This window comes from Oryctolagus cuniculus, chromosome 7, assembly GCF_051225735.1.
Source record: "Oryctolagus cuniculus isolate XC-2025 breed Fujian yellow rabbit chromosome 7, ASM5122573v1, whole genome shotgun sequence".
In the NCBI taxonomy this organism is placed as follows: Eukaryota; Metazoa; Chordata; class Mammalia; order Lagomorpha; family Leporidae; genus Oryctolagus; species Oryctolagus cuniculus.
The window spans coordinates 6559837-6586305 of record NC_142873.1 but is presented as its reverse complement, the minus strand read 5'-3'; the positions used below and the strand labels follow the sequence as shown (position 1 = coordinate 6586305).

General features: G+C 48.2%; 1 protein-coding gene across 5 annotated transcripts in view; it reads left to right on the top strand.

Annotated features, from left to right (window-relative positions):
• The window catches only part of ASTN1 (astrotactin 1), a 340316-nt gene that overhangs the window by 134365 nt on the left and 179482 nt on the right, over positions 1 to 26469 (top strand). For 3 of the 5 annotated variants that reach the window (XM_070077167.2, XM_070077166.2, XM_089299443.1), the window contains exons 3-7: positions 15802 to 16195; positions 17587 to 17733; positions 18745 to 18852; positions 23989 to 24138; positions 25071 to 25262. In XM_070077167.2, coding sequence (XP_069933268.1) covers positions 15802 to 16195; positions 17587 to 17733; positions 18745 to 18852; positions 23989 to 24138; positions 25071 to 25262 — 991 coding nt within the window. The remainder of the gene's footprint in view (positions 1 to 15801; positions 16196 to 17586; positions 17734 to 18744; positions 18853 to 23988; positions 24139 to 25070; positions 25263 to 26469) is intronic. The other 2 variants (XM_051858230.3, XM_051858229.3) reach the window with 1 other exon arrangement.

Genomic DNA, 26469 nt, shown 5'->3' with positions numbered 1-26469 from the left:
ACTGTCCTCACTGTCTGCTTTCACAGTTCTGCAGTTTGCAGCCACAGTGTCATGATGTCTGATATGTCCTCATCAATTTTAAGAAGTGACAGGTGCATTTGATACTAATAATAGGCAAAGTGCTGAAATTTGTACCTGGTTTCCATTTTTTTTCATTAGAGCAGAGGCAAAGTTATAAATGCTCTATAATAAGGTCATTCTCACTGCACTTGCATTCTGGTATGCTTTCTTGATTAAGAGAGAAAATAAGTGGAGTTACAGCAGGTGTGGGAGTACATGGAGCCCTCAGTGTGCCTGTAGGGTCTGCCCAATTCATAGCCCTCATCTGTCATGGTGCAGTGTCAGAGAAAACTGCTGGTCCTGACAGTGTTTGGTCTTCTTGTTAAGCTGAATTTAGTTTCCCCAATTATAGAATGAAGTTCACAAGGACTTCTCCATCCAACCTACAGTCACTCTGCAGAAACAGAAGTAAAAGCATAAATAAATATGCATGCATAATGCATAGATCAATGAAACAAAAATTAGAGTTTTAGTTCCTAAGAAAATGACTTATTTTTACACTACTAGTTTAGTAAAACATGTAGCACTGCTCTTCCTATAATTAGGTGCTAAATAGATATTTTAAATATGATGATAAATTCCTTTGACTTCTCTGTTGATTAGATGTCATTCATGCAAAACTCTTTGGAGTAGGCAGGAACAGCTAGACCCAAGTATAATTCAGTCAATTTTACTAGGAAAAAAATATTTCAATTTTAGTGATCCCTTAGCCATCCATAACTGCTGGCTAATGGTGCCAAAAGTATGAGATTACTTCAACAAGTTCATAGAACATGGAATTGCAAGATGACTTATGTTGGTGCAGGAAATTTAGAAAACCATGCGTATGAAGTGTCTTCAAAAAGCTCATAGTAAAAGCATATGAGGAAGAATCCTGCATAGATCTCAAAAATGTTTACACCAAAATAAACCTGGATTTTAATTCCAATTTCTGCAAACTCTGGAAATACCCTCATATGAGCTAGAGTGAGGTGGGTAAAGGTAACCCTCCCAGTCTCTGAAACCATATCTACATCCAGAGGGTGATGGATCTATAGCATGCACCTGCTGTTTGAACAGACTTGTACGTGAGGAAACTATGACCCTACTATAGCTGACTTCCACCCCAGGGGAGGGTGCAGCCAAGGTTGTGCCCCTCAGAGCTGGCCAAGAAGCCAACTGAAAAAAAAGTGAATGAAGATGGGCTTCCAGATGGAGGTTCTAGGTCTGAACTGACAAACAGTGTAGGAGTGATGCTCTCTGAGTTTTCTTGACCTTGCTGAGCCGGTGGAGTGTGCCTCCCGTAATTAATCAAGCAGCACCGTGGTGTTTCCTGACTCAGCCCTGAGCTGGGCAGTCTGCTGAGCCCAGGGATCTGGAAGTGTTCAAGGCGTGGTCTCTGTGTGCAGGTACGCTCAGAGCTATGAGAGGGCAACCGCAGGATGCTCACAGGAGCTCCAGGAGTTGGAAGAGAGCGCGTCTGAGCATTGCAGGAGTCAGAGTAGGTGTCAGGAAGTAGAAGGACTGATTCTGGGATTTCAGAGGGTTGGAAAGGTTTGTGGGGAAGCTAAGGAAGGACTCTGAGGGTAGGGGAAGAGCAGAGGTGTAGAAATGGACAGACAAACCTTGTCACCCTCCACCTAGTCCCTCTCTCCTTCACTCTTCTCCTGGATTCCCACCTGCTCTCATAATGAGGAAAAAAAAAAAAAAACAAATCATACCTGTTCAAAAGTGGAAAACAGAAATTCCATGGGCACTATGATCTGCATTACTTTGGAATAATGCTGCTATTTGCTGGGAATAGCCCCTTGGGATCAGGAAAAGCCGAGGAATGGCTGGCAGAGGGTGTCTGCCTCGGAAGCAGGGACACCTGGTGGCTTTTGTATCATCTGAGTGTCTCTGGCTGCGTCGGGCCAGCCTATGGATTCCCTCTGCACAGTTAGGTCACCGAGCAGTAAACCAAACTCGGGCCAACCTATGGATTCCCTCTGCACAGTTAGGTCACCGAGCAGTAAACCAAACTCGGGCCAACCTATGGATTCCCTCTGCACAGTTAGGTCACCGAGCAGTAAACCAAACTCGGGCCAGCCTATGGATTCCCTCTGCACAGTTAGGTCACCGAGCAGTAAACCAAACTCGGGCCAGCCTATGGATTCCCTCTGCACAGTTAGGTCACCGAGCAGTAAACCAAACTCGGGCCAACCTGTGGATTCCCTCTGCACAGTTAGGTCACCGAGCAGTAAACCAAACTCGGGCCAACCTGTGGATTCCCTCTGCACAGTTAGGTCACCGAGCAGTAAACCAAACTCAGACAAACCAGAGCAGAGCTGAACGTGCTGTCACTTCCGTGATGCACGGGGAAGAGCTGGGGTCCAGTTTCAGCTCCCCTTCTCTCTGCTCCCTCGCTGGTGAGCACTGGGCCTGTGCCCAGGGTCCTGAGAACAAAACAAGCCATAGGCAGTGAGTGAAGAAGGCAAGGATACGTGGCAGGTTCCCCACCTCACCTCTTCACAGCACCTCCACCTGCACCCCTACCCCCACCGCCACCTGCAGCTAGAAAAAGCAACTGTAAGAGAGGGAGCAAGACCAGAAGAACCAAGCTGAGGACATGTGGTAGGGGTGGGTGGGATACCAGTGAAGGAGGAGGAAGGGCAAGGCAGTTGGTTTTTTGTTTTGTTTTTGTGTTTTTCAATTAATGATGGGAAGGATTGAAGACTTGAGTGATGGCTTTGCCAGCAAAAACGTAATTAGCTGAAGACAATATGCTGCTGATGTCGTAGCTGGTGGTTTAACGAAGCCCATCCTAATGAGAATGTCAGAGTCTCATTCAGAGATTGCCTTCACTCACCTGGCCTCTTCTCCAGATTTTGTGTGTGATTCGTTCCAAAGAAAAATGGAATTTTACATTTTCTTAAGGAGGAGAACTAAGAGTCCCAGCACTTAGTGCATGCCCCAGGAGAAGACTGTGTGGACTGTCAGTCTTTTCTCTGCCTCTCCTCTTGCTGGCAAGAAGTGAGGGGCTTGGAAAGGATCTTGGCGTATGATGCTTTAATCACGCTTGTACGTCAGCGTCTCCCCCCGAATCCTTAATTCCCTGGCCTGTTCTCTTTGCTACAGTTCTTCAGCGCTATTATGCATGTTACTCGGATGCCAAGATGGAGTCGCAGCTGGACTGTTACAAAGGATATGACCATGGATGCCCAGTGTTCTCCTCTGGATTTGGAGGAGAAATTGGGGCTTGTGGTTAGACGTTTGAATGTTGTGAATCAAATCAGCTACCAGTTGGGGAAGCTTTAGGAGAAGGGCAATGTAAAAGAGTTTTTTTCTTTTTTTTTAACCTCTGTATTTGACAAACACTGAATGGCTCTCATTCCTAGTGATTGTTATCAGTCTTTGGGTTCTAATACAAAACATGACCTGCACGGTTTCTCCTATTTTCTCCAATTCTACTGGCCAGCAAATTTTTGGGCTGTCCAATTGTACTTCAATTCCTAGTTTCAGGGCCAGCGCCGTGGCACAGTAGGTTAATCCTCCGCCTGCGGCGCCAGCATCCCATATGGGTGCTGGTTCTAGTCTGACCATGGCAGCCATCTGGGGAGGAACCAGCAGATGGAAGACCTCTCTCTAAATAAAGAAAAAAAAAATTTCTATTTTCCTCTGAAGTATCCGAGTTCTCCATTTGATCCCCATCCTATGTGCTATCTATGTTGCTACATTGTGGGAAGTGCCTACTATCCCACTAAGGTGTCTCCTCCCAGAACAAGGGCTTAAAGACAGCAAAGGGACCTGGGTCTGTGTGAATGTTTCTGAGACTGTTCTAAAGGGAATGATTGTGCACTGGTGTCCTTAGACTATGAAGGCAGTCGATTTTTTTTTGACAGGCAGAGTGGACAGTGAGAGAGAGAGACAGAGAGAAAGGTCTTCCTTTGCCGTTGGTTCACCCTCCAATGGCTGCCTTGGCTGGCGCGCTGCGGCCGGCGCGCAGTGTGGATCCGAAGCCAGGAGTCAGGTGCTTCTCCTAGTCTCCCATGCAGGTGCAGAGCCCAAGCACTTGGGCCATCCTCCACTGCACTCCCTGGCCACAGCAGAGAGCTGGCCCGGAAGAGGGGCAACCGGGACAGAATCCGGCACCCCAACCGGGACTAGAACCCGGTGTGCCAGTGCCACAGGTGGAGGATTAGCCTAGAGAGCTGCGGCATCAGCCCAAAGAAGACAGTCGATTTTACCTTAGGAAAGGCCTACCTAGAGCAGATATCTCTGTAGACTTTCCCAGCCTGAGAAGTATGGCTACCTGCAGCACCATGCAGTCAATGCTTGAGATCATGCATTTGGCCAACCCAGTGATGAAGCTTAACTGAGGAAGATTGGGGTCATTTGGGCAGGCAGTGTAGACAGCGTTGAGTGTGGGTACTATTCTTCCTTGCATAACTGTAAAGGTTAAGTGTGGAGGTAAGAAAATCCAGGTTTCATTTAGAAATCACAAGTTGAGTGACCAGGGCCTAGGCAATAATGGAGAACCCCTTGCTGCCCAATGAGGTCATAGGACAACATCATTAAATCAGCAGTTCAGTCTTGGTTTGGCCTCATACTATCATGGGAACTTGTGTGAGTGACTTAACCCCTTCTCTTGTTCTGGTTCTACATTTAAAAATGCAATTAATGGCTGGTCCTGGCATAGTGGTGTTTACAACTAAAAATGCAATCAGTAATTTCTACTACTTATATTTATTGGTAGGAATAAATAAAATAATGAATGCCATTCACTTAGATGCTGTATCTGACACATGGGTAGCTCTTAACCAACAGTAGCTATTACTAACATTCCTTCTCTACTGTACCAGTACCATAGGGGGAAAGCAATGTGTGCACAGAACGACAAAATCCAGCAGGAACCTAGGAAGGAATTAAGCACATGTATTGGAATTGCTATGGAAAGCTAAGAAATGCTTAATCCTTGCATAGGTCTATGATCTTCGAGATCTTCACAAAACTAACCATCAGCCATGTTCAGCCTTCATTTCCTCGACTATAGGGGCTGTGCCATACACAGTGATTCCACTGTGGAGGGGAGCAGGGGCAGGGTCCCTAAATACTTGGCTAGACCTTGGCAAAGCAGACCTCCTGGCAATCACAAGTCGTGCATTTCTGTGTAAGACAAGAAAACGGTCAAGGTCACACCCATGTGTAAGGCCTCCCAGCTGTATGCTGACTAGTGGGCATCTCTAAATGACACAGCTTTAGGGGTCTACCTCATTTTTTAGCTGGACAAGAAATAAGTCATCTAAATCATGACTGGTTCAGGTAGTGAAACTGATGAACGTGTGCCAGATTCGCCTAAATCTTGACATCTTTTTATTTATTTATTTATTTATTATATATATATATATTTTTATTTTTTGACAGGCAGAGTGGACAGTGAGAGAGAGAGACAGAGAAAAAGGTCTTCCTTTTGCCATTGGTTCACCCTCCAATGGCCACCGTGGCCGGCGTGCTGCGGCCGGCGCACCTCGCTGATCCGAAGCCAGGAGCCAGGTGCTTCTCCTGGTCTCCCATGGGGTGCAGGGCCCAAGCACTTGGGCCATCCTCCACTGCACTCTCTGGCCACAGCAGAGAGCTGGCCTGGAAGAGGGGCAACTGGGACAGAATCCAGTGCCCCAACAGGGACTAGAACCCGGTGTGCTGGTGCCGCAAGGCGGAGGATTAGTCTAGTGAGCCGCGGCGCCGGCTCTAAATCTTGACATCTTGACTTTCTCTTTACCCAGTTAATTGTGTGACAGACTGTTTTGAGCTGAAGTCACTGGAATCCCCATGTAAACCTCGCAGAAAATCTGCCTTCAGTGACTAGTTTTTAACATTGTGTGTTGATTTTTATTTGCTCAGCCTCAGCTGCTGCCCACGGAGCTATCATCTCCCTGAGATCTCCTCTCCTCCCCTGGAGGTGGGCTGCCTCACTTTTGCAGAGATATGAGGAAGAGGGGTTTAATAACTCCATTATGCTCAGAGAAAAAGAGGGGTATTTTCTGATGGTCATTAGTAGAGCTGTGCCTGCTGCCTCTTCTGTTCCTTGTTCAATAATTCCCTTAATGTTTAGTCCTAAAGGAGCAGATTATTGTCATTATTTTACTTCATCAAGATCACCTACTGCATAAAGACAAAGAGGAAAAGAGGAAAGGCACGTGGCCAAGAACAGGCACTGAGCATGATCCAGCTGGAGATATTTATTTACTGGCTTCATGCTTGGTTTGTGAAGTTTGGAAGGGCTGGTGCACACAGCTCACGGAGGGAGCCTGTCTCACGCAGCTCTGCCCGTGGGTTGCTGCGGCAGCGACCTGGAGTGCTTTCCCTTCTGTGTGGGCCTTTCATCTCCGAGCCTGCCTGGCGCGCATGATACACATATCTGTGCGTGTGCCTGCACACAGTAGGTTTTACGTAGGGCCAGTGTCTGTATCCCGGACACTGTTTGGGGTACCATCCATGGTGTCTGAATAGGCAGTGCTGTGCCTCTGACAATTGTTAAGTCTCCATCTAGAGGGATGAGAGGCCCTCTGCTCTGCCCTGGTAGCCTCATTCCTCTCTGGCCACCACTCCTCTGATATGTAGGTCAGCCTTTGGAATTAGGGGATCCATCAGGGTAGCCTTGGACCGGAAACCCCAGCCCATAGCAAGCTGCTTCTTTGTCACCCTGCTTCACCCAGCACCATTGGCTTGATGGCTCTCATTAAGGCAAACGACAGGTAACTGAAGCTGCTAGGGGTCAGAGAGACCTCTAAGAGGCTTAGGAACAAACGTGCTCTCTTGATTTTGCTTTGGGACAGCAAAGCCAGGGGTCTGAGGCAAGAAAAATCTCAAGAACCAAAAAAGCAGCTCTATAAAAAGAATCTGAAGGAGGACAACTTGAAATAGCCCAGGCTGACTCCAGCACACTAGCCTGCAGCCACTGTCCCTGTAGGGCTCCGGGCTCTCATTAGTTGAAACTCCTGAAGTCGCACAAAGGAAGGGAAGACAAACTTCCCAGATCAAAGAAGAAGCACGGTGATCGCATCGAACGGTATTAAAACTTTCTGACCTGGGACTAGCAAAATGATATAAAATCTAATTTAATTGATTAAGTAAGTACAGCGCTATGATGCTGAGGTTCCTCCTGAGATGAACGTGCTCGTGGCCTCTTTAGGTTGGAAGGGCCCTTAAATATCAGCTGGCCTAGCCTGGGAGGCTCTTGATCTGAGTCTGTCTTGTTTATGGGAAGACTCCGCCTGTTCTTTGTCTTTATCCAGCAAATGGCATTTTAACGAGCAAGATCTTGGGGGACATCTTCTTTCTTTCCTAAGCTTTGGATGCTTGGACTTAGGAAGGTTGGGAGGGGATTCTTGAGTTCCTCAAGGCAGCAGGCAAGCGTGGTGGCATGCCCAAGAGGGAGGCTAAGCAGGTGGGGTGGGGCTGTCCCCTGCCGGCAGGATGTGCAATCCATGTCAGAAACCCCAGAAGGCACATTGAGGCCTCTTAATTAATGTGGTGGCCCGTGGCAACTGGAAAGTCTTTCCACACAATTAAAGACTGCAGAAAACCCTCGTGGGAAGGTAATGTTCCTAATAATTTATAAATTGAACTTGCTACTTAATATGCTTGAAGCATTCCACTCGTCTTCCATTTGGGAAGGAGATGGGCAGGGGATAATGGGTTTCTATTCACTAGGCACCATAGAAAAGAGGAGCTGCCAGAAGACCTCACCACGGGGTCTGTTTTCTTGTCTAGCGTGGGCCAGGGATCTTCAAGGTCAAGACCACCTACCAGCAGTGATGACACCATCTGATTTCCAAGGCCTTTCTGGGTGGTGACCGGTTTTCGGGGCTGCTCCATTTGCTCTGCCGAGCCTACGGTTGACCTCTGAAGGGGCAGCTCCATCATTTTTGTATTCAGCAGCTTTGGGCTTTACTGTGCAGGAAACACTCCCAGGCGTCGTCTCTACTGTTAATGTACCAATGCAGAGCTGTTTCCAGTCTGACAGGGGTCGGTGTTACAATCTGGGGGTCTTCAGGTTGGAAGAGTCACCGCCTTTCCTTCAGCCACCTCGATTCAGAGAGGAAGGCTGGGGCCCCAGAGGCTGTGCCATGTGCACAGCGTCACACTGGGGCGGCCTCTTATTTCACTGGGGCCCTTCTTGTTGTTAGGTCTGGTTTTCCAGTGGTCTCCTAGGATCAGAGGAATGGAAGGGACCTCTCCCTGGAGCATGGTGACTCGAGATTAGAATATGACCAAGGGTTTCCATTTGGCCTTGCACGATCTTTCTTCTCCTGGGCTGGACCCTGCAAATGCCGGAGACAGATTTGACTGATTATTGTCATACAAGAGAGAAAATCTTTGCCCCAGTCTTTGTGCATCCTTATTGAGGAAAAACAGGAGACACGAGCCACTAAGCTTGTCTATTATCTTCTTATTTTGTAACCACCACTTAATACCTTTAGGAGTATAATTTGAATGCAGAATGTCCAGTTGCCTTGAGGGATAATTAATTATGTCTCAGATTCACTCTTCTGGTTACTCCTAGGGTGAAACTAAGCTTTGAAATGTGAGCTGATTGATTGGCTGCAGTCTCTTGACAGATGGTAGCTGGAAACACAATCTTCAGCTTTTCCATTTTTCTGCCAAGGGATCACAAAACCCAAGCAACTCCCTAAACTGTGGTGACATTTAATAGATTGAGATTCTTTTATTCTAGGATTTATTGATCAGGTGGCACTGATTTGGGAAGGATTCCACTTGCTCTTGGGTAGTAACCCGCAGTATCACCTCTAGCCCAAGATATCTTCACCTATTGGAGTTTCTTTTGTTATAAGAAGTAAAATTGCCTATTTCTAGCACTTGTGATCTGTTTCTGTCTACCTTTTTTTGCCTGCTTTTGCTGTTAAAATACAAATTACACATATTATTTCCTTTAGCTAGAATGTAAACTCCATGAAGCAGGACTGTACCCTTATTATTAATCACTGCAGTATCTCCGTAAGTGACCACTGGAGAAATACCTCATTAAATGAGGTATCAGCAAATGCTTGTTGAGTGATGTGGTGATGAATTGAGTGCACGAGCCATGTAAGTGGCTGACATGCAGGAGCTTGGCTTGGAGGCACATAGAAGGTGTCCATATTGAAATATATTCAAATTTCCTTTCTCCCTGTTCCTTCCTTCCCTCCCTCCCTCTCCCCTCCTTCCTTCCTTCCCTCCCTCTCTCCTCCCCCTCCCCCGCTTCCTCCCTTCTTCCTCCCTCCCTCCCTCCCTTCCTTCCTCACTTCCTTCTTCCCGCCTTTGTTCCACAGTTACTGGGTATTTGCTCTATGCCAGGTCCTATATTAGACAGTGGAGCTGTAAGAGATATGTCAGACACGCCCCCTACTCTCATAAAGTCTGTAGTCTGAGATTGCCAAGCAGATCAAGGGTAAATGTTCTTGTGGATAGGGTTATGTGGAAGGTTCTATGGGCAGTGCAGCGACAGTAGAGAGTTGACTGAGGTTGTGTCGCTGAACTGACTTTGAAGAGTGAGTAGGAATCAGCTAGGGGAGGGAGCCATGGCTTGGACCCAGGATGAATACAAGGTCAGATAATGAGACAGTCTGTGGTTAAGATGGAAGCCTGGAATGAACATAAAACAAAGAGCTGCCTAGAATTTCCCACCACTGGGCAATCTCCATCAATGTGAAATATGGTTACAGGAGAACTCCAAAACCTACAAATTGTGTGACAAACTTCATATTGCTCCCTCAGGTAAGTGTTACAAATGTCAATTTTATAATAAAATAAAGCTGATTTCATTTGTTTGATCCCTATTAAAGCTGGTAGAAATGATTTATTGATTTTTTTAAAAGAAAGATATATTTCATTTTTTTTTGAGATTTAAAAAGATTTATTAGTGTCAAAGACCTCCAGCCAGAGAGGCATAGAGGGGGCTTCCAAAAGAGGAAAAAAAAAAACCCATTCAGGTTTTTAAGTACAATTTCCAAGGGGGAAAAAAACACATTCAGTTACCTGGCAGGGACAAAAACCATCAAAAGATCTGATTTACAACTCTCCATCCTGTCCGTCCTGCTCAGGATAAAACAAAAGACCATCCAGGAGGGTGGGAGCGGTAACTTATTTTCACCAAAGCTGTGACAGCAGGAAGAGCTCCCTTGCTATTCCCATGGTCAATCTGGAGTTTTTGAAGAATGGAGTATGGCCTATTTGTTCTTGCTAAAGATAACATTTTTTGGGTAAGGAAGCAAATATTTTACACCCCCAAATTCAAGGTGGTCCACTTGACTACCCATTAACCCATCTAGCTCCTCACATCCCCAGTTAACATCTGTTAGGTGGGACCGGACAGTGACTGCTCTGGCTGCTTCGTGCTGAAAAGGGGCATCTTTGGGATGTGGAGTCAAGATGGGGTTCCAGCAGGAGGTGGCTTCTCTGCAGGAGGTGGCTTTTTGGGAGGCGGGGGATGCAGTGCCAGCTTGTAGAAACCGCTTCCATCAGAGGGTTCATGTACATGGCCTCCTAGAATTTTACTTTTTCAAGTCTGGAACAAACAAACCTAACGAGTTTGTTAGGGCCTCTAATAATGACTCTGTCCTCGTTTGTAGATCCTGTGAGAAAGATCTATTTTAAATCTTCCTTGTTTTATTCGCAAGGAACTTGGTAATAGATGTGGAGTTTTCATATACCTCAAACACACTTGTAGTTACCAAATGTTAACAACCCTGAGAAGAATCAATAGAATAACCAGAAAACTCACGCTTAGCTGAGCAAACAGCACAATAATCCCATATCTTAGTGATGGTGCTGTTTTGTTTTGTTTTGTTTTGTTTTTAATGTTTGTGGTTTGCAACTTGGTACTTATCACCTGGGTCCAGATGCACCTAAAGTTTTAGTTTTATTTTTTGATGCCATAAAAACTGAAGCTAAGACAAATAAATAAAAAACACACTCTGAACACAGCTGGGATAACACTGAAACACAAAGTCAAGCAAGCACCTAGGAAGCACTCGCTGACACCTGGTGAGATGACCCTGTCCGTCAGGTGTGCTGTGTGTTCGAGTGTGGCCTGTAGGTAGAACTGGACTTGGCGATGAATGTCAGAAAGGATGCGTGCCTCCTGCTTTTCTGTTTCTGACTTAGTTATCAGGCATCTTCCAGAGACAGCCCTTGACCCAATGTTTCCTTCTATGTCTACCAGCCACCTCTTTGTGTCATTAGTCTGTGAAAGAATAATCTCACATCATGCATGGCTTACCTCGAAGCTTCTTGAAAGTCTCTGTAGGAGTAGACTGAGCGGCCGGGGCTGTGGCACAGAGCATTAAAGCCCCAGCCTGCAGTGCCTGCATCCCATATGGGCACTGGTTTGAGTCCCAGCTGCTCCCCTTCTGATCTGGCTCTTTGCTATGGCATGGGAAAGCAGTTCTTGGGCCTGCACCCACATGGGAGACCCAGAAGAAGCTCTTGGCTCCGGGCTTTGGATCAGCTCAGCTCTGGCCATTGCCCTCATTTGGGGAGTGAACCAGCAGATGGAAAACCTCTCTCTCTGGCTCTCTGTAACTCTTTCAAATAAGTAAAATAAATCTTTAAAAAAAAAAAAAAAGGGAGTGGACTGATTGAAAACATAGAAATGTCAGAATTGTGGTTTGTTACAGGAATCCAGAACTTGAACATGAACACTAGAATCCTCACTGTAGACTGACAGCTATCAATTGTGCAGAGGGCCTGTATGTTTTTCCCACCTCCTACCTGTTCATTGGATTGTGCAGGTAAACATTTCAGAGGAAGTTGCTTATGACAATTTCACAAATTACTACAAAATATTAAATAACATTACATTAATAATGTATAACATTAGAGTATGTATATTATTATTTACATAATAACCCACAATTAGTAAGTCACTGCAAGGTGGTATGACACCTGTCACCAATCTGGGTTACAGAAGCAGAAAAACCATAGCCCCACGTGGGAATCCTTTCTTCATGTGCCTCTGTCAACTTTCACCTAGGAGTGGAGCTGGCTCCTGGTAACTGGTTATTAGAAAGCTGAGGTCGTCAGAGTCACTGACCCTAACCAGAGGAGTCCTTTCACTAAAGCAAGATTGGGGATGCTAAATGTACCAGCTCCTCCAAGTGAAGCATGTGTTATAGCTTCCCATAGGTTTTTAGAAAAATAAACATAAAGTAATCCTTAGTGGGCATCAGGCTCCATACTTGGTAAAGGGGATTTTCAGTGAACATATGAAATGGTTCTGTGACAGAGAGCCTGGAGCCTATTCTGTGAAGTCCAGAGTGGTCATTTCTTGAGCCTTGGTTTCTTTGTCAGACAAGGACGGACTGAACTGAGAGATTTCCAGTGAGTCTCTAAACTGGAAGAGCACACAATTTTCTTGTTGAAATTCAGCAACATTGAGGGCCAAAAGATGTATTCCAGATGTAATGCGCAGTGTCTTTTAAAGTTCTGTGGATTCTCTAATACGTCCTTTTTTAAAAAAAATTTATTTATTTCATTTGAAAGAGTTACACAGAGAGAGGAGGGGCAGAGTGAGAGAGCAAGAGCGAGTGAGAGGTCTTCCATCCATTGGTTCACTCTCCAGATGGCTGCAATGGCCGGAGCTGCACCAATCCAAAGCCAGGAGCCAGGAGCTTCTTCCAGGTCTCCCATGCAGGTGCAGGGGCCCAAGGACTTGGGCCATCCTCTACTGCTTTCCCAGGCCACAGCAGAGAGCTGGATCAGAAGTGGAACACTGACCTTTGGCTGGCGCCGTGGCTCACTTGGTTAATTCTCTGCCTTGCACCGCCGGCATCCCATATGGGCGCTGGGTTCTAGTCCCGGTGGCTCTTCTTCCAGTTAAGCTCTCTGCTATGGCCCAGGAAGGCAGTGGAGGATGGCCCAGGTGCTTGGTTCTTTACACCTGCATGGGAGACCAGAAAGAAGCACCTGGCTCCTGGCTTCAGATCGGTGCAGTTCCGGCCATGGTGGCCATTTGGTGAGTGAACCAATGGAAGGAAGACCTTTCTCTCTGTCTCTCTCTCTCTCTCTCACTGTCTGTAACTCTACCTGTCAAATAAATAAATAAAAAAAAAGAAGTGGAACAACCAGGTCTTGAACTGGTGTCCATATGAGATGCTAGCACTGCAGGCAGCAGCTTTACCTGCTAAGCCACAACATGGCATTGTTCATAATTCCATCTTCTCGCTAATGTACTCTCCAGGAGGTGACAAATAATAGCTTAAGTAGTAGGGTCCCTGCCACCCATATGAGAGATCCAAGTTGAGTTCCTGGCTCCTGGCTTTGGCTAGCCTAGCCCCAGCTACTGCAGGAACTTAGAGAGTGACTAGTAGATGGGAATGCATTCACTCTCTCTCTCTCTCTCTCTCTCTCCCTCTCCCTCTCCCTCTCTCATTCAAATGAATGCAATGGGAAAATAAAAATTAAAAAAAGAAGAAGATAGGCTCTGAAATGAGAATCACAGTGGTCCCATTCTAGTCCTACTGCTCATTGACTGTGACCTTGGACACATTATTTAATCTCTGTGCCTTAAGCTGTTTCAAGTGTATAATTGGGAAACAGTTGACTTGCCTCCTTAGAGTTAAAAATGTAAAGGTTTTGGAGAAATGTCTAATACACAGGAAAAGCCCAGTCAGGAACACCTGCTCTTGTATTATGATTGCCTGATTTGGGGAGTGGACCTGTGGCCTGGATCTTATCCTAACCCTCTCATGACCATCTGAAAGGAGACTGCAGAGTGGAAGGGGCTCCCACAAAGCACCGTGCAAGCAGGGAAGATGGCGTTTACACGGTTCCTCAGAGACTGATGCTCATGCTACTCTTACAGCTCTTTAGGGAATAAAATTACTCCTCGCTTTCACTGGCCTAATTCAACGTCTGACAACCTCTCTCAGTTAGGGAGTTATTCCTTCTCTATGGCTTAATTACCTATTGTTAGAGTTTCTATTTGGGGTGAAGGAAAGGACAGTGGGTCTGAGTCTGAGATAAAGATTCTGCTGAAAAAATACTGAGCTGGACACAGCCCTCACTGTCACTGGGCTGACGCAGGCTGGACTGTGCACCGTGGAAGGACACTGTGTGTCTGCAAGGCAGGTGGCAAGTTGGCAAGGGTCTGCAGTACCTGGCTTTGGACTCCCACCTCCATGACGATGTTTATGCTTTCTCTGTACTCATACAAGGGATTGCACCAGGAAAAAGAGCTCTCGGATAAAATAAAAATTCACAACCCAGGAGGTCAGGCTATGTCCCCAACGAGTCGGGTGATGTGGCCTGTCACTGTACAGCTCTCCGTTGCTTTGTGTCCCTGCTTCTTTGGGGAACCTATTTCAAAGTGGCAGGGTGTGTGTGAGTGTGTGTGCCTTTGCTTACAGTGATCTTCGGAGAGGGAGGATAAATGGGAAAATTTATGGGGAAAGGAACTTATAAATCCAGGATGCAAGTATTATGAGACTGGCAAATGCCCCCTTTAATGCGTTTGCGAGAATACTCTATCCAGCCTTGTGTGGGCAGGCTCCTTGGAAATTAATAAGGAGTTTTCATCTCTAGCCTACATGATAGGGTGGCAGTGATTGAAGCCCAAGGTTGAGAGATGAACCATTTGGCACATCCAGGTCTAGTGTGCCAGGTTTGGAGGGATATTGACCAAAATAAGGGGAGTGGCTACAGATCATGCCTGGGAAGATTTATAACCCCCTGGTGCTGCACAGGAGTGGGCTCACAGGCCCCTCCCTCCAAACCCTGCCCTGGTAGGTGTCAGTGCAAAGTGTTCAGCCCCACTGAGCTCTGGGTCCTCGCCAGTACTGACACCTGGCTGGTAAGAATGGCCACCGAGGTGTTGGGCTTTAGCACCTCCAGGCTCAGAAGGGAATTCTCTGCCTCCAGGACAGGGGTCGCAATCCCTCCCACTCAGGACTGTGCGGTTCCAGGAAAGCTGTGGCCCAGTCATGTTCCAGTGGTGCAGCTTCTCCCCACACTGATGGAGGTAAATTTCTCTTGCATTTGGCTGGTTTTCCTGCTGAACCAGCTGCGCAGATGAGAACATTTAAGCTTGTGCTGAGGACAGCCCTGATGAGCTGTGTTGCATCATGCTAGGCACTTTACATAGTTACCTAACCTAATTCTTACAACCGCCTCGGGGCGTGAAGTGGTGTCCTCTCCATTACACAGGTGAGGAATCTGAGGTTTAGAATTTATGGGACTTGTTGAGAACTGGTGGAGCCAGAGTTAGAATCCACATGGGATTGATTTTGCAATGTGAGACAGGAAGAAACCAGATGCTATCCTGAACTGCTAACAAATGATCTGAAGCCAACTGAACCTGTGGTAGATTTGACTTAAGAAACAAAGCTTCTCCTCTATGTCTGCATTCTCTCTCTCTCTCTCTCTCTCTCTCTCATCTCTCCCATCTCTCCCATCTCTCCCTCTTCCTCTTCCTCCCTCTGTCAATCACAGACACACACACACACATACACACACACGCACAATCACGATTTCTTTCTTGAAGTTGTTGGCTAAGCCAGAAGCATCTAGATCACTTGTAATGACCCCCAGTCGTTTCAGCTCCGTTTTTCTCTGCCCGTGAACACTGGTCATAGCACACTGTCCCTGTACTGCCGAATGATGCTTGCTGCAAGTGCTTCCGATACCAGACTGAGTGAATTAATGAATGACAGCAAGACACGCGGCGATGGCCCTTTAAAAACGGCCTCCCATCTTCACACATCGTCTGCTGTCCTCTCTTCCCAGGGTGGCATGATCGCTCTGCTGCTGTCCATCTTGTGCCTGGTGATGATCCTGTACACGCGCCGGCGCTGGTGCAAACGCCGCCGGGTGCCTCAGCCGCAGAAGAGTGCCAGTGCCGAGGCAGCCAACGAGATTCACTACATTCCGTCTGTGCTGATCGGCGGGCACGGGCGGGAGAGTCTGCGCAATGCCCGCGTGCAGGGCCACAACTCCAGTGGTACCCTGAGCATCCGGGAGACGCCCATCCTGGACGGCTATGAGTATGACATCACTGACCTGCGGCACCACCTGCAGCGGGAGTGCATGAACGGCGGGGAGGACTTTGCCAGCCAGGTCACTCGCACGCTGGACTCCCTGCAGGGCTGCAACGAGAAGGCAGGCATGGACCTCACACCAGGTGGGGAAGGTTTACTACTTTGCTTTGGGGAACTGGAAGCAGGGAATGGGTAGGAACGGCTGGTGACTACATCTAGTTGCCCAGCATAGCGGGATGTGCCAGTAGCCTTCCCTAGGTGGGCAAAGGGAGATGAAGGGAGCCTCTTCTAATTTACTGAATCAGAAGACCTGTACATTGGATCCCTTCCTACTTCCTCCTTGCATTGGACGCAGAGGTACTTTCCTACCCGACAGAGGAGTGGGTTAGAGACTTTTTGGCACTCATGAGCAATCCTCTGGGAAACAAGATTTCAGGCAAAATGACCATGTGTTGACTTTGTTTTATACATCGTCTCTTGCTTAGGTGGTTGAATTTTCCACTGAAGGAGAGGGAGAGGTGGTGGTCGCTGTTCTAACTCCCGAGACTTGGGTCCGGGGGTTTGTTTCCATCATGCTATTTTGCCTATGCTTCTGTTGTCTCTGTCAGGGCTGTACCCCTTTAAAGATAAGGGGGTGGTCTGGAGGCCCTGCGTGTAGGAGAGATCTGGCCCTCATCCAGCCAAGCAAGACCAGGGTCAAGACAATGCAGACAGGAAAGGACTATTTTTCTTTCCTAGTGGCCCATCTATCTCCCTTCTGAACCTCTGTGAATAAGCAAATCTCCGTAGATAAACCCTTGACAGGAATCCTTGAAGAAACTGCCTTTTTTTTTTTTTTTTTTTTTTAGGAAGACATGTTTGATACTGATGGTGCTTTAAAATACACAGCATTCCCATCTGGCTTGAGAGAGTGGAATTGACGGTTCCCTTGCAGCTTGCAGCCTAGATGAGGTCTTACCGTCATTTCCTCCTAAGATTTGAAGTCTGGGAGCTCCTTAAGAACTGAGAGAGCATGTCTTCAATATCTCTCCTATTTCACACAGCACTTAGCCAAGTTCTAAGCCCAACAAGTAGACGTATGGTATCCAGGGGTTACAAACTCCGGTGCCATTCGGGGGCAGACAGCTCGCCGAAAGGTGAAGTAGCCGGAGGTCAGACAAGAGGGAATCCTGATGGAAGAGAGAACATATCTTGCCTGACTGCACACAAATGCGAATCCTGTACTGACCAAAGAAAGAAATCTGCAGTCTGCATAGCCAAAGGGTGGCGAGCGGCGACCTTAGCAACACAGAATTCATTGAACTGGATTGTCGGTGGTAATCAGCTTATTTCACTCCTTCGCCTATAACTTCAGGGTTACAGGAGGAACCCTAGAAATCAGAGGTGTATTCGAGTTTCTGCAACTCTTCCCCCTTTCCAGGATTCTCGCTTCAGTTCTGTGAAGTCCTGTCGACTGGGTTCACGCAGCTCTCCCTGCCCTCATGTGCTTTGGTCTGTTCTCTTAAAGTGTTTGTGTCAACTTTTCCTTGTGCAGGCAGTGACAACGCCAAGCTGTCTCTCATGAACAAGTATAAAGACAACATCATTGCCACCAGCCCCGTGGACTCCAATCACCAGCAGGCCACCCTGCTCTCCCACACCTCCAGTAGCCAGAGAAAGCGGATCAACAACAAAGCACGAGGTATCTGTGTCTGCGGATGGAGCCGGAGGGTGTCATTCTTTAATACTGGTGGAAGCATAGCCATCAGTACCCTCCCTGGAAGCCAGTTAAATGCTACTTATCAAAAGTTGCAAACGTAAAAACCTTTGACCAAGTAATTTCACCTGCAAGAGTCTATCCTTAGGCAATAATTGGACAAGTGTGCAAAGACGTGTGTAAAAGGCTGTTCATCACAACACTGTTTAAATGAGCTAAAAATTGGAAATGGCTTAAATGCCCATGGACAGGGAATTTGCTCACTACCTGCCACATCTGTCTCCTGTCCAGCAGATCACCCTGCATCCATTTTAAGTCACCACCTAGATCTAGGTTTGTTAATGTGGGAAGTTGTCCAGCTATCTATTAAAAGGGGAGAAAGTGAGATTATAAAAGAGAAGGTCAGCATAATGCCCTTTTAAGGGAGGTTTAAAGAAACTCTTATTTCTGTATCCGAAAAGATGAGAGATGTACTCATCAAATGGTAAGATTTTCTCTCTAATTTAGAGGATTTAGAGGCTATTAGGGATGTTTCCTTTACATCTTTTTTTGTATTTTCTTTATTCTCTTTGTGCATTAAATTATATGAATTCTGAAATCAGAAAGAAAAATAAAAAAGCAGTGATGTCTAATGCCCCATGCCTCCATGACATAGTTCCCGTCTCATAGCACCTAGAATCTTCACCTGCAAGGGGGGAAATTTCCCTTCCTCCTTCTCCACCCTCATTCCCGGGGGTCCTCTCTGGCAGGCAGGTTCCCGAAATAGAGCTTTGGCTAAGGGCTGTTGGGACTGGTGGGGTGGGGCTCCAGTGATTGCCACCAGAAAGGTCCATTTCCCCAACACATCTGTGGAGAAGGAGGCCCCGGTCCCCACGGCTACTTCTCCCAGATTGTCTGTCCAGCCGCTCTTGTCTTCCTGTTGAACTCGACCAGTGATTTGGTGTCATAAGGACAGAATGGGAGATGTCCTCTTGACCGTGCTCTTCCTCGTTGCAGCGGGCTCTGCCTTCCTGAACCCTGAAGGGGACTCCAGCACAGAGGCCGAGAACGACCCTCAGCTGACGTTTTACACGGATCCCTCTCGGAGCCGGAGGCGCAGTCGAGGTAGGGAGGACAGCGTGGGGCGAACATCCATGGGGCTCGGGGGCGGGCAGGCAGAGGAAGGCGGAGGGCTGCGGAGGGGCGGGGTTGGGTTGGGTTGGGTTGGGGCTGCGCAGGGGAGCGCCTACCCCTCTCGGTAGGGTTACTGGACTGCAGCTGGCGTCTCCGGAGCCTATAGTGGAGAACCTCAGGGATCATCTCTCCCAGATAATGGCACTCTCAAACCAGTGTCCGGTTGTTTGAAAGGCTATTTTTTGGTCAGAAGACTCTCAATTTCTTTTGGAAGCCTCAGGAGTCCTATTTTGCTGCTTAGAGGAAGGGAATAAAGTTGATAAATTGTGTGATAGGTGAAAGATGGATAACGAATGTGCCCCTGCACGGTTTGGTCACGTGGGCCTTGGGCTGAGGGCTGGGCAAGGGTGCAGGGAGGCTGAGGAGTACTCTGTGGCTTAACTGTGTGGAATTGTCTGTGACCGTCCAGTCCCTGCCAGTACACTCCCAGGGCCCTGAGCTTCCAAGTCGCCTCCTTTCTCCTGACCACATTTAGATAGCTAAGTCTGTTGTCCCCTGGGAAGCCTCTGCCCATGGTGCTCCATCCTGAACGTGGGTGGCTTCGGGTGTGGCTCTTGAAGCTGGAGCTGCCCCCGTCTCTGCACCTTGCTGGCATTGCCATCACCACTGAGGTGGTCGGGGCTCGAGCACCGATCGTCTTCATTAGTGACTTGCTGTGCGGTACTGGATAAGAGGAAGCACTTCTCTGAGTCTTAGCTCTCTATTAAATGGGCTCACAGTACCTCAGGCACAGGGCGACTGTCAGGATTAAATTATATGAAAATGAGATTTTCTTTGTGACTGCTAAAGCACTATGAGATCTGTGTCACTGATCAGAACTCTGCATAGCACAGCTCCAGTGTCTCCAATGCCCCATTGTACGGGGTCTCACACAGAGCCCCCTGGAAATACAGTGCAAGATGTTGGGGTGGCATTGCTTGCCGCTGCCCTCGGTGCCGCTTCCTCCGACCAGTGGTCAGCCCCTGCACCCCAGAAGATGCTCATTCTGCCTCTCTCCTCCTCCTCTTAGATTCCCTTTCTGCTGAGGGTTCTTCCTGGACAGTGAGAAGCCTTTTTGGTTGTAAATTGCAGTTTCTGTAGCATCATTGTTAGTGTCAAAAGTGTTTCCCATCATTCTCTCAAGATGCATGGGGCTCTGGGCGGGCAGCCTCAACTCTGAAGCCCTAGTCTCCCCAAAGTGAGGACATGGTTGGGTCTTCCCTCCCTCAGCCTTGATTCCCATTACATATCCATACAGAGTGACGACTCCACGTAGGCCCCTCCAACCTAGGCCACATCAGAGGAGAGCGCTGTCTGAGAAAAATCTTGTGTGAGAAAATCCGTGGTAATGAATTAGAATGAGCTCCTCTACCGTATGAAACTGTTCCCCTTAAACACCGCACGCTCCCAGTGCATCTGCTAGTTGTTGCCATTATTCAGACCGTGAGCTTCTTAAAGGTGCAGCATGCCTAATTATTTTTCCAACACGCCTAAGGAAGGATTTTGCCTATAACAGATGCTTGTGTTTGTTGAATTGAACTGGCTACATCAATAAGGCGGACAAAAACCTTTTATAACCTACCTACTAAGGATCAGGCTTTGTGATAGGTGGTAAAAATAAAAAAAACACGACACAGTGATAAGGCTTCATTTAACAGCATAAATAAAATAAAACGAGCACTCGGCAGAGAGAATAACTAATTCTACCTGGCAGCAATAGGAGGCAAAAAAAAAAAAAAAGGAGAAAATGATTAGAGCTGGGTTATATACAATGTATGGGATTTCTTGAAAGAAGAGAAATCTAGGGTAAGAGCACTTCAGGAGAGGAAAATAGCACATAAAAAGCCTAGAAGGCACAAAAGCACACAGTATTTTCCAGGAAGTAGAAGTAGTTTCGGACGGCACTGTCATCCAGAATGTAAATCTGTAAGGAAACAGCGGCTGCAGGAGAGGCTCACCTGGTAGGGCCACGCCCGTTCCCTGGTACTGAGGTTGTACTTCTGCTGCGGCTTCTGGAGATACACTGTGAGTTCTGAAGCCAGGTAGAGTTGCCAGAGAATGTGTTGATGATGCAGGTTGGCCAGAGAGACAGAAATTTCAGTAACAGGTTACTGCAGCCTGGAACCGGGGCAGGGTCTGTAAGCAGCCACGCACGGAGTGTGCAGTGCTGTAACGGCAGGTGCACCGAAGACTGGAACATCCAGGAGTGCGAATCTGTTCAGGCAGCCTCCGGGGAAGTGTTTACAGAGAGGTGGCTTCAAGAGCAGGTGTGTGCCAGGTGGACAAGGTGACAGAATGGTCTTCTGTGGAGGAGGGACTAGTATGTGCAAAGTCACTGAGACATAGGCGACAATGATCTCACCAAGGAGGGGAGGTTGGTTACTGGAGTGAAGCGTAAGGATGCACGTTAGTCAGTTGCTTGAGATACAGGCTGGAAGACTGGAGAAACCAGGACTACATGGTCTTGACTGCAAAGGAGTTGACTCCATGCTCCCACTGTTGTCACTGGAAGCTTTTTAAAGAGCATCGCTCTGTCCACTCTGCTTGGTGACAGATACCCTGGGGACCATGAGGAGCACTGGTGAGAAAGGGGAGAGGTTGAAGCAGGTCACAGCAGGTCACAGAGGGGAAGGCAGGGATCAAGAGAATGCGTGTGAGAGGGTCTTTGGGTGTAACATGAAAAACAGACAGATAATTGTGTTGGTAGTGGGAGCTCATGGCTTGTGAACAAGAGGGAAGCGTTGGATGTGATGGAGATTTTGAACTTGAGAAACTAAGCAGATGGCAGAGCCATTTTCTGGGCAGTGGTAATCAGAGGAGGCGTGAGGTTTGAGAGAAGGTAGCAAGCACAGTCTGGGATGTGGTGCACGTGAGTGCCTGAGGGACACTCTGGTGGTGGCTGTGTTGCTGTGGCCTGGCTGGGCTGCAGATCTGTTAGTTGGGAAATACGGGCTCCATGATGAGAGGACACTGATGTGAGTAGACCATCTCTAGGTAGCAAAGGAGGGGCTAGAGGCACCCGGCCACCCTGGACTGCCTCCCGGCTCTGCCAACTCACACTCAGAACCTGCTCCCTAATGGATGGGTGCAGCCGTGGACCAAAACTCAACCTATGTTCCTGAGAGGGCCCCACTGAGCCCAGAGACAGTGGCGCCTTCTTCCTGTGGGCAGGAGCCTCAGCCTGACCTGGGCCTTGTTCCCTGCTCACACCCTAGTAACTGCTTGGCCCTGGGCATGCCCTTCAGCCTCTCTAACACTCACTGTGGAAACTACTTCAGAAGAGTGTGGACACTGTTCACTGATAGGAACCAGGGAAAACTCCGAGCACTGTTGCCTGACACATAATTACCAGTCGGTGGGGGTGAGCTATCATAGAGTTCATCTCCATGAGACTTACTTTTCTCATCTGTAAAGTGGGTAGCCATTGTGAAGACTCCTAAGTTGGTTGTAAGGAAGCCAACATGAAAAGCCGAAGAATGTGTGTGAAAACACAGCACAAGGCCATATGGATGCCTTTTATCACTGTCACTGATAAGTATTAACACAGAACATAAGACGGCACCAAAGACAAGCAGTTCACTGCCTCGCTTTCTTATTTCCCCAAATCTGCTCTGTCTCCATATGAAAAGTCCCTCTGCTTATATCATTTTATGTTCTCAGCAGAAAAAAAAAAAATAAAAGGCTAACAACAAAACTGAAAAAAAAAAAAAAAAAACCAAAGGGGCAACTATTGTGCTGCAGAGGTTAAAAATGCCACTTGGAATGCCCACATCCCCTGTGGGAGTGCCTGGTTCTGTTTCTCATTCAGAACACCTGCTATTGCAGATCCTGGGAGGCAGCGGGGGATGGCATAAGTACTCGAGTCCATGCCAGCTATGTGGAAGACCCAGATGGAGCTCCAGGCTCCTGCGCTTTGGCCTGGTTCAGTCTTGGCTGTTGTGGGCATTTGGGGAGTAAACAAGTGGCTGGAAGCATCTCTCTCTCCCTCCCTCTCTCTCTCTTGTTTTCTTTTTCAAATACATTTATTAATTTAGGACAAACAAACACATATCCTAAACTCAAAAATAAACGAAAGAGGCCAGCAGCGCGGCTCACTAGGCTAATCCTCCGCCTTGCGGCGCTGGCACACCGGGTTCTAGTCCCGGTCGGGGCGCCGGATTCTGTCCCGGTTGCCCCTCTTCCAGGCCAGCTCTCTGCTGTGGCCAGGGAGTGCAGTGGAGGATGGCCCAAGTGCTTGGGCCCTGCACCCCATGGGAGACCAGGAGAAGCACCTGGCTCCTGCCATCGGATCAGTGCAGTGCGCCAGCCGTGGCGGCCATTGGAGGGTGAACCAATGGCAAAAGGAAGACCTTTCTCTCTGTCTCTCTCTCCCACTGTCCACTCTGCCTGTCAAAAAATAAAAAATAAAAAAATAAACGAAAGAAACCTCTCCCTCCCTACCCTTGGGAGCATTTCTGGTTCCCCAGCAATGGTTGTTTCCCTCAACAGTTGCAGGACCGGAGAGAGCTTTAGGGTGTGAGGGCATCTTCTCCTCTTAGATGTCCGGGTGTGAGGGCATCTTCTCCTCTTAGATGTCCCTCCTTCCCTCTTCCCAGGTCCACGGAACAAGGTCACGCAGTAGGACCCACATGGGTAGGGTAAGCCACAGCTCTGAGCTGCAAGCAGTTTGCTCATGGGGGAAGCTGCTCTATTAGAGCACCCTCTATGGACAGAAGCGGGAAGTGCAGCGCAGGGTAAGGGCCGCCCTGCTGCCCTTGGGCCTCCGCAAGATGAGTAGATAGAGAGCAACAATGTCTCCTCCTGTGATTTCTTCCACACATCTGCGCAGGCAGAGGGCCGAGGATTTGCATTCAGTTGACTGTTACTGACCCCGAGGACTTGGCAGCTGCTGGTCCCGCCCCTCTGAGTCTCATCAGTGGATGAGATGATGTTCTTCAGGTTGAAGGTTGCTGAGATCCTGCAACAAGAGGCGTTTCTTGCTGTGGACCAGGGTTGCCAGCAGCTTCTCCTGTTGGGCAGCAACAAGCCAAGTTAGCTTTTGCATGCCAAGGTTTTTACCACCGCATCTTGCCTTTGCCTTGCTTTCAGTGGGTTCTCCCAGAAGTCCTGTGAATAAGACCACCTTGACCCTGATCAGCGTCACCAGCTGTGTGATCGGCCTCGTGTGCTCCTCTCACGTCAGCTGCCCTCTCGTTGTCAAAATCACCCTGCATGTCCCCGAGCACCTGATCGCCGATGGTGAGCCTATTCCCCCAAAGAGGGGAGCTCTCAGGTTGGGCAGAGGGTAAAACAATCAAGAGTCACTGTTACCTACTGCTATGGGCAATGGGGAGCTAAACCCAAATCAGTGAGGGTTAGGACACAAGATTGTCCACAGATGAATGAGGACAGCAGGTTACAAAACCACCCCTACAAGTCACCTCCTCTGCTCTGTGCCTGCCCCCACTTTTGTGTGTTTTCAAATAAGCCCTTGTCCTTTAAAGAAGAACAAAGCTTACTGGCTGTGTGTAGGTAGATGGCAAGATTCTGCCAGCCTTTGAGAAGGGAAAAGCCAAGTGGAATAGTAGAGATGTTTAAGAATTAGCTGTGCTAATTTGTATGCTGGGTGAGAAGTTCCTAATTTCGGTAACTCCCTGTAAGACCAGAACTCGGAGGCAATAATTTGCTTCCATCCAGGGGGACCCCAACATAATGAGGGAGTAATACAGGTTTTGAGAGACTCTGAAACATTCAAGCCCAGAGCCCCTAATTGACTTGTTAACGTCTCTGCTCTCTGTTGCTGGTTGCTGTAGGGCTGAAAACAGGTGGCAACCGTTCACAGCGTTAGAAGGCCTGCTAGTTCATGGCACGTGAAGGCAGACGGCAGGTCCATGTTTCCTGGATGACTGCCAGTGCCCATGGCTGTAGCTGATGGAGTTGCTCTGTCCTTGCATCCCCTTAGGGATACACTGGAGAGAAGGGATGGGGCAAGGCGCTGGGGATGATAGGGCTGGAGGGCCTAGCGTCCCCAGTTTCACGGCATCCACGTGAGGGCCAAGCCTCCATCTGCTGGTCCCTTGCTCTGGGGTTAGTGATGGGCCAGGACTGGTGGGAGGAATAATCTGGGATTGGGACTAACCCCTGGGTTGTGTGTGCACACAGGGGCATGCCTCCTCTCTCTCGCCCTGCAGGAAGTCGCTTCATCTTGCTGGAGGGGAGCCAGCTGGATGCCAGTGACTGGTTGAACCCTGCCCAAGTGGTTCTCTTCTCTCAGCAGAACTCCAGCGGGCCCTGGGCCATGGACCTCTGTGCCCGGCGGCTCCTGGATCCCTGTGAACACCAATGTGACCCCGAAACTGGTAGGCGGGAGCACCGGGCAGCGGGTAACTGTCAGAGAGATCATGCTTCTTTCAATCACTCTCCCGAAACCCAGACCCTCCCTCCCAATTCTGTGATCCCGCTGACGGCCTGAGCCTAGACAGAGCAGGCTGCCTGCGTGTGGTCGGGTCACTGAGGTATTGTCTGAAAATGTGTGGTCACTTCTGGCAAAAGCCGTAGGAGGATCCTAACTGTAGCCTCACAGCAGGAGCTCAGTGTAGGAAGGCTCTGTCGCCTGTGTGTCATCCCGGCAGGGGACAGTTAGCTACTGCAACAGGATTTACAGTCACAAAATTAATGAATGCTTATTGCAGAAAAATCCCGAAGATTTAGCAAAGCTTATAGAAGAAAATGATGGTCTGTATTTCTGTCCCCTGGAGAAGTCAGCTTTAATGTTTTCATGCCTCCGCCCAGTGTCTTTTCTGTGTGCGTATTTATTGGCTTCCTAGAAGCACAGAGTCTAGTAGAGTTTCCCTGCCTTCTTCTAACAGTCCATCGTGGGGGGTTCCAGAGTCACTAAACAATGTTCAGTGACAACTTTAATGGCCATTTGGCACCCCATTGTATGTCTGTATCATCGCTCACTTAAACAGTCTCCCATATGTGATATTTAGGATGCCTTAAAATTTGAACATAATCATACTATTAAAGTGGACATCTTTGCACATGGGAAGCTGTTTCCTTCAGATAAGTCTTACAGCAATATTGCTGGGCCTCAGAGCGTAGGTGTCTCTGAAGTTGTGAGGCTGTCAAGTGGGGCTGGTAAGAGGGCAGATGCACACACGGCGTGGATTAGAACACTTTCCTTGCTCCTTGAGCCCCAACAAATCTAGGACAGATCTTTCATTGCGTGAGGCTTTGCACTTCCATTGTAGAAGGGGTTCATCTACAGTGGTCTTTACCAATCCCTGTTTCCACCAACGTTGTGGCTTAGCAGGTAAAGCCCACAACCTACAACGCCAGCATCCTATATGGGCACTGGTTCATGGCCCAGCTGCTCCACTTTTGGTCCAGCCTGGGAAAGCCCCAGGAGATGGTCCAAGTGCTTGGACCCCTGATACCCACGTGGGAAATTCGGATGAAGCTCCTGGCTTCAGCCTGGCTCAGCACCAGCTGTTGCAGCCACCTGGGGAGTGAAGCAGCACAAGAAAGATCTCTCTCTCTCTCTCTCTCTCTCTCTCTCTCTCTCCCCCTCTCACTCTCTGTAATTCT